The sequence below is a fragment of the Odocoileus virginianus genome, chromosome 7 (assembly GCF_023699985.2).
Source record: "Odocoileus virginianus isolate 20LAN1187 ecotype Illinois chromosome 7, Ovbor_1.2, whole genome shotgun sequence".
Lineage (NCBI taxonomy): Eukaryota > Metazoa > Chordata > Mammalia > Artiodactyla > Cervidae > Odocoileus > Odocoileus virginianus.
Window position 1 is genome coordinate 3999436 of NC_069680.1, and position 16058 is coordinate 4015493.

Below are 16058 nucleotides of genomic sequence, written 5' to 3' on the forward strand. Positions count from 1 at the left end.
TATACCTGTTGGCTTAAGCAACACATTTTATTATCTTATAAAACAAGAAGTCTAGTGCAGCTCCTGGATTTGTTAATATAGCAATTCAAGAATATCAACAGATTGATTATTTTCATCTTTTTTTCTGATAACCTCAGCAAATCAAGCCAGTTTTCAAGCTGGCACGTGATTTCAGGATGACTAGCAGCTTTCACATACGAATGCAGTCATACAATATTTGTCCTTTTGTGTCTGGCTTCTTTCACTTAGCGTTGTGTTTTCAAGGGACTCTTTCATGTTGTAGCATGTGTTAGTATTTCATTCCTTTTTATGGCTATAGACTACACAATTGTACAGATTCAACATCTTGTTTTATCCATTCATCAGTTGATGGGCATTTGTGTTTTTTCCAGCTTTTGTCTATTTGAAAAATGCTGTTAGGAACATTTGTGTACCAGTTTTTGGGTGGACATAGGTTTTCAATTTTCTTGAGTATGTATATGCTTAGCAACAGAATTGCTGAGTCATATGGTAAATCCATCTAATATCTTGAGGAACTGACAAACATTTTCAAAGTGGCTGTACCCTTTTACATTCCTGCCAGCAAAAAAAAAAAATTTGGAGCATAGTTGATTTATAATGTATTAGTTTCAGGTGTACAATATGGACTCTAACACTCATCCACACCAGTACTTGTTATTCATCTTTTTGATGGAGAATATCATATATCTACTATCCCAGTAGATGTGAAGTGGTATCTTATTATGGTTTTGATTTGCATCTCCCAAGAGACTAATGATATTGAGCATTTTTTTCATCTGCTTTTTGGCTATTTGTATACCGTCTTTGGAAAAATTTATTCTTTGCATAAACCCTTTACGCATTTTAATTGGGTTATTTGTATCTTTTTGCTGTTATAAAGAGTTCTTTACGTATTCTGGATATATGTATCACTTTGATCAGTGAGGGAAACCTTTTTTAGAAGCCCCCACAAGCTGCCCCTCAGAATTGTGGGCATGTCTCTCTTTGGCCAGAATTGTGTTACATGTCTGTGGCAAAAGCAGTCCCAGGCCAGAGGAACAGGATCACCAGGATTGGTTTTAATTCACTTCATAGGATTGGAGATAGGTGCAGTTTCCACCCAAGCCTATGACTGAGCTGAGTAGCGTACATATTTTACAAAAGTGGGGGTTCTGTTACGAAGAAAATGGCTTTGAGGAGGCAACTCTACCAGTTAGTGTCCTCACAGGAGGCAGGTGGCTGAGGCAAAGTAAAATGGTGACAGGAGGTTGTATTTACAAAGAGACCTGGGGCTTAGCAGTGAACTGTTACCACTCCAGGCTCTAAGGGACAACGGTGGAGAGAGAATCTGGTGGGGCAGACAGAAGACACAAGCATAGTAACCAGTAATATCTATCTCAGGGCCCCCTTTCACTGCTTTTTCTTGTGTATATTTTAGACCACAGTTTTCTCTGCTCTTTTACTTGATGCTATTGACATGTTTGCATTTTGTTTTCTAAAACTGCCTTGTTTACCAAGCTCACTCACCCTCTTCCATTCATAATCTCAGTGCTACTATGGATTTATTTCTTGGGTACTTCTTTACCATCATTTCAATGGGATAGGAAAGGCTGGGAAAAAAGTATACTAAACCTGATATTTTTTTAAAATGCTCTTTACTGTGGTAAAATTCACATAACATAAAGCATACTATTTTAACCATACAGTGGTTACAAGTGCAACTCTTACCATCATCCATCTCCAGCATTTTTCACTTTCCTAAACTGAGACTCTATCCTCACTAAACACTAAGTTCCCATTCCCTCTCCTCACACTCCCTCCTGCCCCTGGAATCTACCAATGTATTGGGTTGGCCAAATACTTTCTGTCTCTGAATCTGACTATTCTAGGTACCTCGTATAAGTGGAATCAAACAGTATTTGTCTGCACCTACTGTATATTGAAATGTATTTTTATAAACCTGATATTTTGAACTGGAAACCCCTATCTTTTTCTGTGCATATTTTAAAAACATAATTGAATTCATTGAATGCAATATTATGGTCTACTTTTTTGCGCCTCAGTGTTAAATCACTTCACTCGTGTCCAACTCCTTTGCAACTCCATGGACTATAGCTCACCAGGCTCCTCTGTCCATGGAATTCTTCAGGCCAGAATACTTGGGTGGGTTGCCATTTCCTTCTCTAGGGGAATCTTCCCAACCCAGGGATTGAACCCAGGTCTCCTGTATTGAGACAGATTCTTCACTGAAAGCATTGCCTAGTATTACCAACATTATTCTTTTTTTTTTCCAACATTATTCTTAAAACATAATTTTTCGACATAGTTTTGATGTCCAAAAAATAGCTTATCACATGAGTATACAATAACTTATTTTAACAACTCTTCATAGTAGTGGCTTCTCTCAACTGTAAAAGAAATAATCACAAGCCTCAGTTAAGTAGGTGGAAAACCAGAAGAGGGAGTTCTCACCCACTATAACTGTAGCAGAGCCCAGCAAAGAAGAAGAAAGCCTCTTCTTTGTAAGCAAGGACTTGGCCAAAGAAAAACCATGGCCTCCTTGTTTACTGTAGCCCTTCCAATTTCCTTTTCCTCTTTATGAAAGTGTTCTCCTTCCCATGTCATAGGGGCACTTGCATGTGGCTTGCCATGGTTTCAGACCCCAAAATGCAATCCTCTGTTGAATAAATTGGTTTTTGCTGGAGAAATATCTGGCACTTCTTTCAGATCAATACAACAAACCCCTCCACCACTGTTTTGGGTTATTTTAGGTTTTATAAATTCTTCACTATAAAGAAAGAGACTTCAGTTAACATTCTTGCGCTTAAATATTTGCCTGCAGTTCAGATTATTTCCTCAGAATAGATTCCCAGAAGTAGAACTACTATATCAAAGTATACAAGCAACTTAAAACTTTTGAAACATAATGGGAAATTTTTTTAATTTAGGAAGGTTTTTTTTATCACCTTGTAATCTCACCATGGAAGTGTGTTAAAGTGCTTATCTCTGTACTTTTGCTAGCACTGAGTAACATATTTTTCTTTAATTTTATGTGAAAAAATTACATTCTATTGTTTTATTTTGCATTTCTTTAATAATGTGACTGAGTTTTAAAAAATGGTTAAGAATACAACTTTTAAAAAATGCATAATGTGAGAGTTGTGAGTTGTTTTATTTGAGGCAAAGTGAGGACTATAGCCTGGGAGACAGCATCTCAGATATCTCTGAGAAACTGATCCAAAGAATTAGTGGGGGAATGTCAGCATATATGTGATTCTGGTGAAGTGGGAGTGCATGCAATCAAGCACATATTTTTTGCAGAAGGTTTATTCTAGTCATGAGGAGCAGATGTCTCCATAAAGATTTTAGTGCTTTTCTAGAAATGAGGAGAGAGAGACAAGAATTTGGGTTCATAAAATTCAACTCCTAAAAATATAGTTTTAGATAGAAGATAGTTCCCGCTGGTTGCCCACCACCACCACCCTGAGCACAGAGTGCCTCATTTCTGCTCTCCACCAAGAACTCTTTTCAGGGGGTGTAGAAAGTCAGCAGCTGAAGCAGTATATGATTTAATCCTTGCAAAGGTAGATGGCAAGTGTCAATTTGTAGTCGACACTTTATTTTTAAATTGTCTGTTCACATCAGTTCACGTCACTTGCTCATTTTTTTAAAAAATGGGAGTATTCATTCACTTTTTATCTTTTGAACAGATAATTTGCAGAGGGTTACAAAATTCAAAAGCTACAAAAGGATACATGATACTCCTTGTCATTTATTCCTGTCTGAGGTGGCAACCATTGATACTGGTTCCTTGTATACTCTCAGAGATAACCTGCTGATGTATAACATTTTCTACACAAATGTTAGTACTAGGCTCATACACATCCTTCTGTGTCTTGGAGGTCCTCCCATTTTAGCACTTAAGATCTGCTTCATTCTTTTATCTTTGGCTGTGTTGGATCCTTGTTGCTGCGTGGGCTTTCCTCTAGTTGCAGAGAGCTGGGCTACTCTCCCTTGTTGTGCACAGGCTTCTCATTGCAGTGGCTTCTCTTGCTGTGGAGCATGGGCTCCGGGGTGCGCAGACTTCAGTAGTTGCAGCACATGGGCTCAGTAGCTACAGTTCCCAAATGATAGAGCACAGACTCAATAGTTGTGGTGCAACTTGTTCCATGACAAGTGGGATCTTCCTAGATCAGGGCTCTAACCCATGTCTCCTGCATTGGAAAGTGGATTCTTTACTACTGAGGCACCAGGAAAGCCCCTGCTTCTTTCTTTCTAATGATCACTTGAGATGCTGTTATTTGGATATACCACAACTTACATCCCCTGCTTGATAGAAATCCAAGCGGTTTCTAACCATCTGCCATCAAAAGCAATGCTGCAATGAGTATGTTTATAGGATAAATTCCTAGAAATAAAATTACTGGGTTAAAAGTATGTGGTTAAAAGTATGTGGACTCAATTGCTTTATAGAAAATTTTTTTGTTGTTGTTGTTGTGTTGAGTCTTCGTTACTGTGTGTGGGCTTTCTCTAGTTGTGGAGAGCGAAGGCTACTCTCTAGTTGCAGTGTGTGGGCTGCTCATTGTGGTGGCTTCTCTTGTTGCAAGGCATGGGCTCTAGGCACTTGGGTGTTGCAGCTCTCGGGAAATAGAACATGGGCTCAGAAGTTGTGACTTAGTTGCTCCCTGGCATGTGGAATCTTCCCAGACCATGGATCAAACCCATGTCCCCTGTATTTTTATCCATTGAGCCACCAGGGAAATCCTATAGGAATGTTTGATAATGTAAATTGGTCCTTTTTGATATGGATTGCTCAGTGTATTTCTAATCAGTTTGTATGAATTTAATATATGTAAGCCTGTGGCAAAGGTTTCTTCCTTTTCCTTAGCCTGGGGAGTGGTCTTCTGGTTTGTAGTCTCTTTATCCAGGCATCCTCAAGGGTGAGTGCTTTAGCTCTAGCTGGCACTATTTTATCTCCTAATTTACCTAAGTAAGTAAAGTCACTCAGTCGTGTCCGACTCTTTGCGACCCCGTGGACTGTATGTAGCCTACCAGGCTTCTCCCGTGGGATTTTCCAGGCAAGTGTATTGGAGTGGGTTGCCATTTCCTTCTCCAGAAGATCTTCCCCACCCAGGGATTGAACCTGGATCTCCCGCATTGTAGGCAGACGCTTTACCGTCTGAGCCACCAGGGAATTTACCTAAAGGCAAACATAAATTATTGTTTAAAAAGCTATGATTTTTTTTCCCAAAAAATCTTTACAGTCTCCAGTGAGGAAAGCAGAATATACTTAAGAAAGATGCATTCCCCTTATAGACATGTCTTTGACTCTATATCTTGCTAAGAAATAGCACTTGTCCTATTAAAGGTGCTTTTGTCTTCCTTCTTGGCTGGTTTTCATTATAAAGGGCCCAGGGACTTCCTTGGTGGTCTGGTGGTCAGAAATCTGTGCGAGCACTGCCGGGGGTTGTGGGTTGGATCCCTGGTCTGGGAGCTAAGATCTTGCTTGCTGTGCGGGGCAGCTAAAAAAAAAAAAAAAAAAGAGGTGGGGGGATGATATCGTTGCCTGAGCTGAACTGTTCTGTATGAATGAGGCTTATGGAATGAGGAGGCATAGATGGATGGGAAAAGGAAGTGGTGAAGATGGGGAGCTGATACTAAAGATGTTCATTTTGAGGAGTTAAGATACTGATGGACCTCCTCAATGGAGGTAATAATTTTCCCTTCTGATGGGTGGGCCATAGTTCTTTAGAACAACATGTATCATGTCTTATGACCTCATAAGACAAACATTGACATGGCTGCAATCATTAACTTCAAAGTTTATATGAGAAAGTGGGATATTGACCTAGGAGAGGAATGGTGTCATCCCAGTCATCCCAGTGGAGGAATTCCCCTTTTAAATCTATTTTATTGGTTACATATTGCTATGCAATAAATTATCCCCAAACTGGATGAGATGGTTGGATGGCGTCACCGACTCAATGGACATGGGTTTGGGTGGACTCCAGGAGTTGGTGATGGACAGGGAGGCCTGGCGTGCTGTGATTCATGGGGTCTCAAAGAATCGGACACGACTGAGTGACTGAACTGAACTGAAGCAGTTTAAGCACTTTTTTTTTTAACTTCACAGTTTTCATGGGTCAAGGATTTGGGAGCAGGTTATCTGAGTTCAGTGTCTGTCATGAGGCTGCAGTTAATATACAGGCTGGGACTAAGGTCATCTGAGGGCTTGATTGGAGCTAGAAGATCTGCTTCTGAAATGACACACCCACATGGCTTTTGGCAGGAGGTCTCAGTACCTATCCAAGTAGAACTCTCCAAAGAGCTACTTGAATGTCCTCACAATGGGGCTGGAAATTTCCCTTGTGGTGAGTGATCTGAGCAAGAAAACAAAGAGGAAGACACATTGTTTTCTACGCCCTAGTCTTGGAAGTCACTCACTATCACTTCTGTCATATTCTATTCATTACAAGCAAGTCAAAGTTCACCCCATACTCAAGGGAAGGGGGAACTAATCTCTAATTTTTGGAGGAAGGAGTACCAGGGAATTTGTGGACATATTTTAAAATCATCACACTCAAGACTTCCCTGGTGGTCCAGTGGTTAAGAATTCTCCTTCCAGGGGCCTCCCTGGTGACTCAGTGGTAAATAATCTGCCTGCAAATACAACAGACATGGGTTCAATCCCTGATCTGGGAAGATTCTACATGCCGAGGAGCAGCTAAGTCCGTGCGCCACAGTTTCCGAGCCTGTACGTCACAACTACTGAGCCCATGTGCTCTAACTACTGAAGCTTGTGCACCTAGAGCTCATGCTTCATGACAAGAGAAGCTCATGCACCACAACTAGAGAGTAGCCCCCACTTGCCACAACTGGAGAAAGCCTGCAGTAACGAAAACCCAGCACAGCCAAAAATAAAATAATAAAAATTCTCCTTCCAACGTATGGGACATGGGTTTGATCCCTGGTCAGGGAACTAAGATCCCACATACTACAGGGCAACTAAGCCCGTGAGCTGCAACTACTGAGCCCACACCGCAATGAAGGTCTAGTGCTGCAACTAAGACCTGACACATCCAAAAATAAATCTTAAAAAAGTCACTTCAACATTCCTTAACACTTATCATAGCATACTTTGAACTTTATCCCATTGCTTGAACTCTATGTATTAATTGCAGAAATATTTATTGTTATCTGAATCACTTTTATCATTTTTATTGAGCTATAGTTGATGTACTATATTATATAAATTATAGATGTACAATATGATTCACAGTTTCAAAGGTTATATCCCATTTATTGTTATAAAATATTGGTATAATCCCTGTGTTACATAATATATCCTTGTAGCTTATTTTATACCTAAGAGTTTGTACCTCTTAATTCCCTAACCCCTCTTCTCTCTCCCCACTGGTAACCAAGAGTTTGTTCTCTATATTTGTGAGTCTGCTTCTTTTTTGATAACAAAAAAGAATATAATATAAAATTCACTAGTTTGATATATATATTTTTTGGATTCCATATATAAGTGATATCATACAGCTATTTCTTTCTCTGACTTATTTCACTAAGCATGGTCCTCACCAAGTCTATCCATGTTGCTGAGAAGGGCAAATTTTCATTCTTTTTATGGCTGAGTAGTATTCTATTGTGTGTGTGTGTGTATCAGTCACAACTTCTTTATGCATTCATCTGTTGATGGACACTTAGTTTGCTTCCATATCTTGCACTGCCTACCATTTTTACCATCTGTTACTGGGAACCATTACGTTCTAAAGAATGATATCCTCCTAACAGTAGTCTTTTGCCTTCTCAGGTGATTGTTGGCTTTCTTCTTATTCTGGCAGCCATAGATCTGGCTCTTGCACTCACAGAAGACACTGGACAAGCCACGATTCCTGCTGTTAGATATACCAACCCAATCCTCTACCTGCTCACATGGGTAAGGCTAATCATCAGTTCTACCCTGTTTATCTTCTCATAGCCATCCAGCTGAAATTTGCTCTTGCAGAATGAGATTAAGTTCAATTTCATCTGCCTTTTTCAAAGAACCTATGTAATAGGATAAGACAAATTTTAGCTTTTCATTTGCTTTTAAACATGAGTTTATAATGCTTTCTTCTTAGGGTAAGTACTAGCGTTAATGACTAAGATGTACGTTATGGCTTCATATCTTGCCACCTAAGAATCACAGATGAAATCCAAGTTTCTTGATGTAAAATAATTTTCTAAATGTTGTAAACATTATTTTTAAATTGGTGACTCTTAATCAACAGATCACTGAGTCTAGAGCTGTTTGTATAGATTTGACAAACTTAATGTCTTTCCTACAGGCATGGTTTTGGGGGTGGGGAGAGGGAGATCTATACAGTGTTGGAGAAAACTATTAAATTTACTACCATCATTTTGTTTTATTTATTTATTTATTTATTTGGCCACACCATGTGCCTTGTGGGATTCTAGTTCCCCAACCAGTGACGGAACCCAGATCCCTAGCAGTGAAAGTGCTGAGTCCTAACCACTGGACCACCAGGGAATTCCCACTATCATCATTTTGAAAGAAGAAGATATAACATAATTGTTCAGATTCCTAAACTATCTTGAAAAATCAGAATGCCTGGCAACTGTGAGCTGACATTTCCACAGGGCAAGTCAGCCAGGACTGAAACAACCGGTCACTTTAGACCAGGCTCAGTACTATCCTTCAACCTCACTTCACTTGGTAACATGGTGTGCCTGGCACCTGTAGGGGCCTTTGTTTTGTTGTTATGAAACAGAGAAAGGTCTAGGCAGCAGTGTACTGGAACGGACTCACAGAGCTGACTGTGCCTCTCTTCCCAACCCCAAGTTTGGTGACGTGAGGCTGGAGATTGAAATCCACCATGACACTTGTATTTATACCATGGAAATTCACACATGCCTCAAATTCACGCCTCTGTTTTCAGAATGCCGGTTTATTAGCACAGTACTGGGTCTAGGAAAACAACATTGAATTCATTATTGTTAAGTGAAATAATATGAGGCAAAGTTTTGTTGTTGTTGCTTATTACTTAGTCTAATATTATTAGAAAATATCATGATACAGATACCCTGCACTTGTTCAGAATTTTCCTCCCCCATCTGATTGCTGTTGTGCCTAAAATTATTTTCTTGGTCTTTGGAAAGATTTTTCTGGCTCCCAAAGTTACTCCATTTAGGGTGTGACCCTCTGTGTTCTTGGCTGACTCCCCACCCAAATGTGGTGAATAGAGACGGGATTCAGTTCAGTTCAGTCGCTCAGTCGTGTCCGACTCTTTGCAACCCCATGAACTGCAGCACACCAGGCCTCCCTGTCCATCACCAACTCCCGAAGTTTACTCAAACTCATGTCCATTGAGACGGTGATGCCATCCAACCATCTCATCCTCTGTTGTTCCCTTCTCCTCTCGCCTTCAATCTTTCCCAGCATCAGGGTCTTTTCAAATGAGTCAGTTCTTTGCATCAGAGATGGGATAGGGAAAGGAGATTTCAGACAAAGCACCCGGTCCTGAAAGAGTAAGCTGGGTGGATCAGGGAGGAAATGTACTAGTTGGCATCAGATTAGTTACAACAGTCTCTGCCTTCAGCCTCCATTTCTCCCCCTGTTCTCTGACATCTCTCTTGCCTCTTGTCCTTGGTTGGTGACACTATTTTTCCAAACATGATGTAAATTTCTCTCTAGGTCCTGGTTTTACTGATCCAACACAGCAGGCGATGGTGTGTGCAGAAGGATTCTTGGTACCTGTCCTTATTCTGGATTCTCTCAATACTTTGTGGCACTTTCCAACTTCAGACTCTGATCCGGGCACTCTTAAAGGTAAGGAGATGGTGCCATGAGGAGGTACTCCTAGGCAACTTCTACATTGGAGTAAATGACATCAGGCAAATTGAGTTCCTGGGTAGGAGTGTATTTAGGGGATTTGATAAGTGACTTTAATCATGAGCATTGATACATAGGGACTGTTTAGATTGAATTCAGATAAAAGGCTCATTTTCTTTGTTTTTTCTCCCCCATAGGACAGCAGTTCTAATCTGGCCTACTCCTGCGTGTACTTCATCTTCTATGCATTCCAGATCCTGGTCCTGATCCTTTCAGCATTTTCGGAAAAAGATGACTCATCAGAAGTAAGACTTGAAATATGACCACCTCATATGTTATTTAATTGGATGGTATCTTGACAAATGTAACTTTGAGATGTCAAGTTGTCATGAAGGTCCCACAAGCCCAGAATACAGTAATATAGATGATTTTGTGTCATAAGGACACAAAATGACTAGAATTTGGAAACATTAATTTTTATATTGACCCACCAAGCTTCAGCATAGATAGTTAATTCATATATCTATGCCAAAAAGTCTGGTTATCCTTCTACTGGTGACCATAGCATGTCCAAACAAACACATTGAACAGGCCACTTCAGTGTTATATCTAGTTTCTAGCACAGCATCTATTTAGAAACATCAATTTCTGATTTTAGAGTTCCATTGAATTCCTGTTTCTAATTGATTTACCTTCTGATTTTTTGTGTGTCTTGCAGAATCCTTCTACCACAGCTTCATTTTTGAGTAGTATCACCTTTAGTTGGTATGACAGGTAGGAAATGCCTGAAGTGTGGCTTACCTCTATCCTTCACCCCTCAGATCTTGGTTTTAAAAGTACCTGCTGTGGCCTCCATTTCTCCCCTACTTAGAGTCAGAGAATGTTGAAACATACAGATCAGTTTATTGCATTCCCTTCACGGGGCAGATGGGGAAACTGAGAGGAAGGAGGGAATTTTTTTTTATTTTCATTTTTTGTAGCCTGGAGTGGGGGAATTCCACCCACACTAAAAAAAAGACAGAAGGAAAAGGAGGCAGGAGGACAGGAAAAGGGAAATTTGGGGGCAAGGAGTATGGCACAGACTTGGGTAAGGGATGAATAGCTGTCCTGGGCTGCCAGGAGATCTAGAGCAGCCATCCTTGGCCTTTGTAGTTGCATGGACCCTTTGGGCAGCCTGGTAACACCCATGAATTCCTTCTCAGCTAATGTTTTACACATGTACAATAAAAGACATGAAATTGTAAAGGGAAACAAATATACTGAAATGTAGTTACCGAAATAGTCTTTTAAAATCAAATCTGTGATATAGTAACACTTGTGCCTCTGTGTGAATGCATTAAATAACAAGACCCAGTGCTGGGTTTTAGTTTCACAGCAGTGATACGCGTACATGATGAGTCTGCATGAGCCATGAAAACATCTGTGGTGTCTCCTGGTAACAAAAGCACAAGTACTCTGTTTGACAACTGTGGTTGGTTGACTACATTCGTATTAGAACTAGGAAAGGCTGCGTTTCAGTTAGAAGCTAATAGGAGTAAAGATGTAATTTGTTTTCCGTCCATGTTCTTGAACCCCATGTTGAGGAGCCCTGATCTAGAGAGACACTATAGAAGCAGCCTCTGGGTCTGCTCATTTCCTAAAGGGCCTCTTGGAGGCCCCTCAAGGGATGTCAGGGCGTCAGAGAGGCAGCCAATATTTGAGGAGAAAGGAGCAGGATGTGGGTAGGTGATGCTCTTTTGGTTCTTAATTCAGTAGAACCCCTTCCCTTTCTCTCATTGTTTTCTCCCACCTTCCATCACCCCTACCTGCTCCCTTTTCTGCCCTCCCCACTCCTCGTTAGCCCTCTAAAGCCCTGCTCCTCCCAGGGCTAGGAGCTTGGGTAGCAGGGTAAGGGAGAAGCCCCATTCTTCTGTCCCTCCATCCTGGAACTGGATGGTTTTGATAGAGGCAAAAAGGAGGCCACCTCTGGCCCCCCTCTGCAGGGCCTCAGCCCGTGGCTCACTCTTGTTCCAGCACTGTTCTGAAAGGCTTCAGGAAACCTCTGACGCTCGAAGATGTCTGGGATATTGAAGACGCAGCTAAAACAAAGGCACTAGTCAGCAGGTTTGAAAAGTACATGGCAGAAGAGCTACAGAAGGCCAGGCGGGCGTTCCAGAAACGGCAGAAGAAGAAATCCAAGCGGAACCCTGGAGCCAGCATGAACGGCTTGGACAAGAACCAGAGTCAAAGCCGAGATGTCCTTGTCCTGGTAACTTTGCCACGAGTGTCTGTTCAGACATCCTGCACGTCATTGGTGTCCTGGTGGTGGTGATTCTGTCCTTACATTTCTATAGCACTTTACACTTTGCAGTACATTTTATATTACTAGTAGTCACAATACTATCACAGTACCTTAGTGATAGATGCTTGGGGGTGTAATGTAGTACTATTCTCTCTCCTTTGCGGTATATATGAAATTTTTCTCAATGTCTTTTTTAGCAGAAAAATAAAACAATACCTTAGCATTGCTAGAATTTGTATGTTGGTGGGATTTAGTGTTAGCTAATTTATTTTTTTATTCACTTGAAAATATTTATTGATTAGCACTGTGCATTGGAGACCATTCTGGGTACAAATATAAAGAGTCCTGAAGGAGTCCTCATCTTTAGAGAGCTAGAAACTAACTAATAAACCAATACATACGTTACCCTTTTAGAGCAGGAGGTGCTATTAGGAAAACATATTCATGTATTTGGGGTGAAGTGCTTCCTTAGAGTAATAGCAGAAGCTTCAGAGGAGGTGATATTTGGGCAGCGATCCAAGCGATGAGAAGAGCCCATCAGAAGGAAGCCTGTTCCACTCACGGGGGGCCAGGTTATGAGGCTGAGAGGGAAACATGGTTGGTTTGTTTGGAGAGGAGAAAGAGAGTGCGGGAACATGGAGAGAGAGGCTGAGTGTGCAGGGAGGTGAGTGCAGGAAAGAGGGCGGGTATAAAGTGGTATAGACCCTCATGGGCCATGGTGAAGAGTCTGGATTTTAAGTCTGATGGAAAGCCAGGGGAAAGCTTTGAGCAGAGGAGTAATGCAATCAGATTTACATTTTCAAAAGTCCACTTGGGCAGCTGCCAGGAGAATGAATGATTGGGGTGAGGGGGGGCAGTGGAAGCTAAGAGGTAGGCTGAGGCAGTTGTTCAGGCAAAGAGACTGATAAGATGGGACCTCAGTGACAGCCATTATAAGAGGATGCCACTGAGCCTGAGAATCTGGAATTGGGGGCCTGGTAGGACAGGGAAAGGAAGTAGAGGGTGAGTGGTGGTGACACCCCACACCGTAGATTCCCAGGGTTGCTGAGACAAAGCACTACAAACTGCATGGCTTAAAACAACAGAAATGTATTGTCTCACAGCTCAGGAGAGCAAGAGTCTGAAATCAAATCATCAGGAGGACCACGCTCCCTTCACACCCTATAGAGGAGAAAGCTTCTTTGCCTTTTCCATCTTCTGGGTTTGGCCAGCAGTCCTTGGTGTTCTGTGGCTTTTGGATGTATTAACACACTCTCTGCCTCTGTCATCACATGGCCTCTTCCCCTGTCCTCCGTCTGTCTCTCTTCTTACAAAGACACCAATCATATTAGAGTAGGACCCATGATGCACTCTCATGAACTCATCCTAACTTGATTACATCTGCAAGGCCCTATTTCCAAACAGGGGCACAGTCTAAGGCACTGGGGTTTAGGACTTCAACATTCCTTTTGAGGTGGATTCTATTCAACCCATAACATCCCACAATAATCTCAAGCAAGAAGAGAATGAAAAGTCTTCTAAGCATCTGAAATATATATTAAGTTATATGTTAGCATGTCCATGCCCTTCCCTCCCACAATGCCGCACAGGCCCCCCTCAGAGTCTGTTCTGTTTTTACATGCTATTTTCATCCGCTTTGTTGCCTGTTTTCCTGATTCAAAATAGATTCTAAGCATCAGTTAAGAGGTGAGAGGGGAACAGTGACAGCAGCTGAAAAGGTGGATGGGACCAGGCAGTGAAGAGAAGACTCAAATCTGTTCACTGATGGCCGCAGGGATCAGGGGCTAACACTCGGGAGCTGGTCAGTGAAGACAAAGTCTTACACCATGCACTTCTGCAAGCACTGCTTGTTTGGTTTTGTCCCCAGGAAGAAACTAAAAAGAAAAAAAAGAAGTCTGAGACCACAAAAGACTTTCCCAAGTCCTGGCTGGTAAAGGCGCTCTTCAAAACTTTCTACGTCATCCTCCTGAAATCATTCCTGCTGAAGCTGGTGTATGACATCCTCACGTTTCTGAATCCGCAGTTGCTGAAGTGAGTCCCCAGACCCTGGGCTGTCTCTTTAGGGCCTCCTCTGCCACTCTGCTTTTTGCTCCTTGTATATGCACGCAGGAGCCTATTATTAAGTTCCTAATTTTTTTTTTTTAATGGAGCAAAGGTGCTTTAATGATTTTTCTATGAGTATATACAGGCTGCAGTACAAGAAACTTCTTTCGGGAATGATAGAGTTCAGCAAACCAAACAAACTGCAACGGTTCCCAAGGGAACAAGGAGTAATGTTAGTCACAAGGTCAGGAGACAATCCATATCTCAAGAAAGGGGAAGGGGACTAAGCAGTTTTGTCTTAAAGAGTTGCTCTGCTGAACTTGGTGTTCCTCTGGACTTTGGACGGTGTTCTCGTGGATTCTCTGTTGTTGTTTAAAGGAAGTCAAGCCACTTCTCGTGTTTGATGGGGAATTCGGGATGGCTCTGGAGCACATGCAGGGGAATCTGGACTCATCTCGAGTTGATTTGCAGAACACGGAGCCCTTTCGTGTTGCTGCGGTGACATCAGGGTCCCTCTAGACTTGTGACAGTGTTCTTGGGGACTCTCTCGAGTTCCATCAAGGAAGTCAAGGCTCGTTTCGCGTTTGATGGGGATATTAAGTTCCTAATTTTTAAAAAAATGCTCATAATTTTCTTCCACCTTACAGCATTGTGTTCATGAAAAGCACAAGGCATTTTTCAAGGTCTAAAACAATATGTCCTTTAGCCTTCCCCGTTCCCATGTCCTTTTCCTCATAGGAGCCAAGTATACTTCTTAGGGGCATTTCTTTAAACAGAATTGCTGTGAGCTGAGCTGTGTCCAAGAGGTGGGCCTCATTCCCCAGCAGAGGCTTGTAGGCAGCCTTTGTAACCTCATTGCTCCCCAGTCAGGCGTTAAGTGGGCGGTTCCAGTTAATCATGACAAGACTTCAGTCTGCCAGAATCTATGGAATACACTATCCTCCAGGGGAAACCCTTCTAACTCACGCTGGATACGTGTCACAGCTCCTTCTACCGGGGGGAAGGGAAAGAGAGGGTTGGAGAAAGCGTGGCCGCGGCAGCTCTGCAGTCCGCAGCGTCCTGCCTCACAGCCGTGGGTCATCACCCCTTCGCCCCGGCTGCTCGTCTCCACAGGCGAGAGTGCTGGCGTGGCGGGGGAGCTCAGTCTTCCAGGAGCACTGAACAGCTGTAGTCACTTCAGTTACCTCCAGGGTAGGGCAGGGCAGCTGGTGTGCACTGTGAGGGGAAGGAGCCCTCGGAGGCTTGCTGTCAGCACTTACTTGGTTTTGCTCTGGCAGGTTGCTGATCGCCTTTGCAAATGACCGTGAAATGTATCTGTGGACTGGATACCTCTATTCAATTCTCCTCTTTGTCGTGGCCCTCATCCAGTCTGTCTGCCTTCAGTATTACTTTCAGCTGTGCTTTATGCTGGGCATGAAAGTGCGGACCACCATCATGGCTTCTGTGTATAAGAAGGTATGTGGGTTATGCCAGGGATCACCAAGAAAATCCCCTTAGTAAACACGAGCCTTTGTTCCACGATTGAGGAAAACTTGATGGAAGTGACAGCTGACCTCAACACTGAATTGTGGCTAAACATACAGCCTTCTTTAGACATTTCTTTAAAATGAAAAGTGTGTATATAGACACAGAATATGTGTGTGTGTGGCAGGGCGTGGGTGGTGGTGGTGGAGTGTACCCTACTGCAGGGGAAAGCTGGCAAACTCTTCTCTGCCCAGGATCTTCCTTTCAGCCTTGAAGGCTGGCATACCATCTCTCTCTTTCTTCTTTCCACAAGCTGACAACACCTTAGGATAGAATGTGAAGTCAGAAAAGAAGCTGACCAAGGGCAGACTCTTAAAATCACTAACATTCAAACCAAGTACTACGCGAAACTGGGCTCATAAGACCTGG

General features: G+C 42.3%; 1 protein-coding gene and 1 non-coding gene across 3 annotated transcripts in view; one reads left to right on the plus strand and one right to left on the minus strand.

Annotated features, from left to right (window-relative positions):
* The window catches only part of ABCC2 (ATP binding cassette subfamily C member 2), a 75992-nt gene that overhangs the window by 11581 nt on the left and 48353 nt on the right, over nucleotides 1-16058 (plus strand). Inside the window, exons 3-9 of one of the 2 annotated variants that reach the window (XM_070470017.1) lie at nucleotides 7820-7945; nucleotides 9704-9838; nucleotides 10039-10146; nucleotides 10560-10615; nucleotides 11855-12089; nucleotides 13990-14153; nucleotides 15443-15620. In XM_070470017.1, the coding sequence (XP_070326118.1) occupies nucleotides 7820-7945; nucleotides 9704-9838; nucleotides 10039-10146; nucleotides 10560-10615; nucleotides 11855-12089; nucleotides 13990-14153; nucleotides 15443-15620 (1002 nt within the window). Of the gene's footprint in view, nucleotides 1-7819; nucleotides 7946-9703; nucleotides 9839-10038; nucleotides 10147-10559; nucleotides 10616-11854; nucleotides 12090-13989; nucleotides 14154-15442; nucleotides 15621-16058 lie in introns of those variants that run through there. The other variant, XM_070470018.1, reaches the window with a different exon arrangement.
* TRNAC-ACA (transfer RNA cysteine (anticodon ACA)) lies at nucleotides 5123-5194 on the minus strand. The gene has a single exon. It is a non-coding gene; the product is annotated as a tRNA-Cys (tRNA).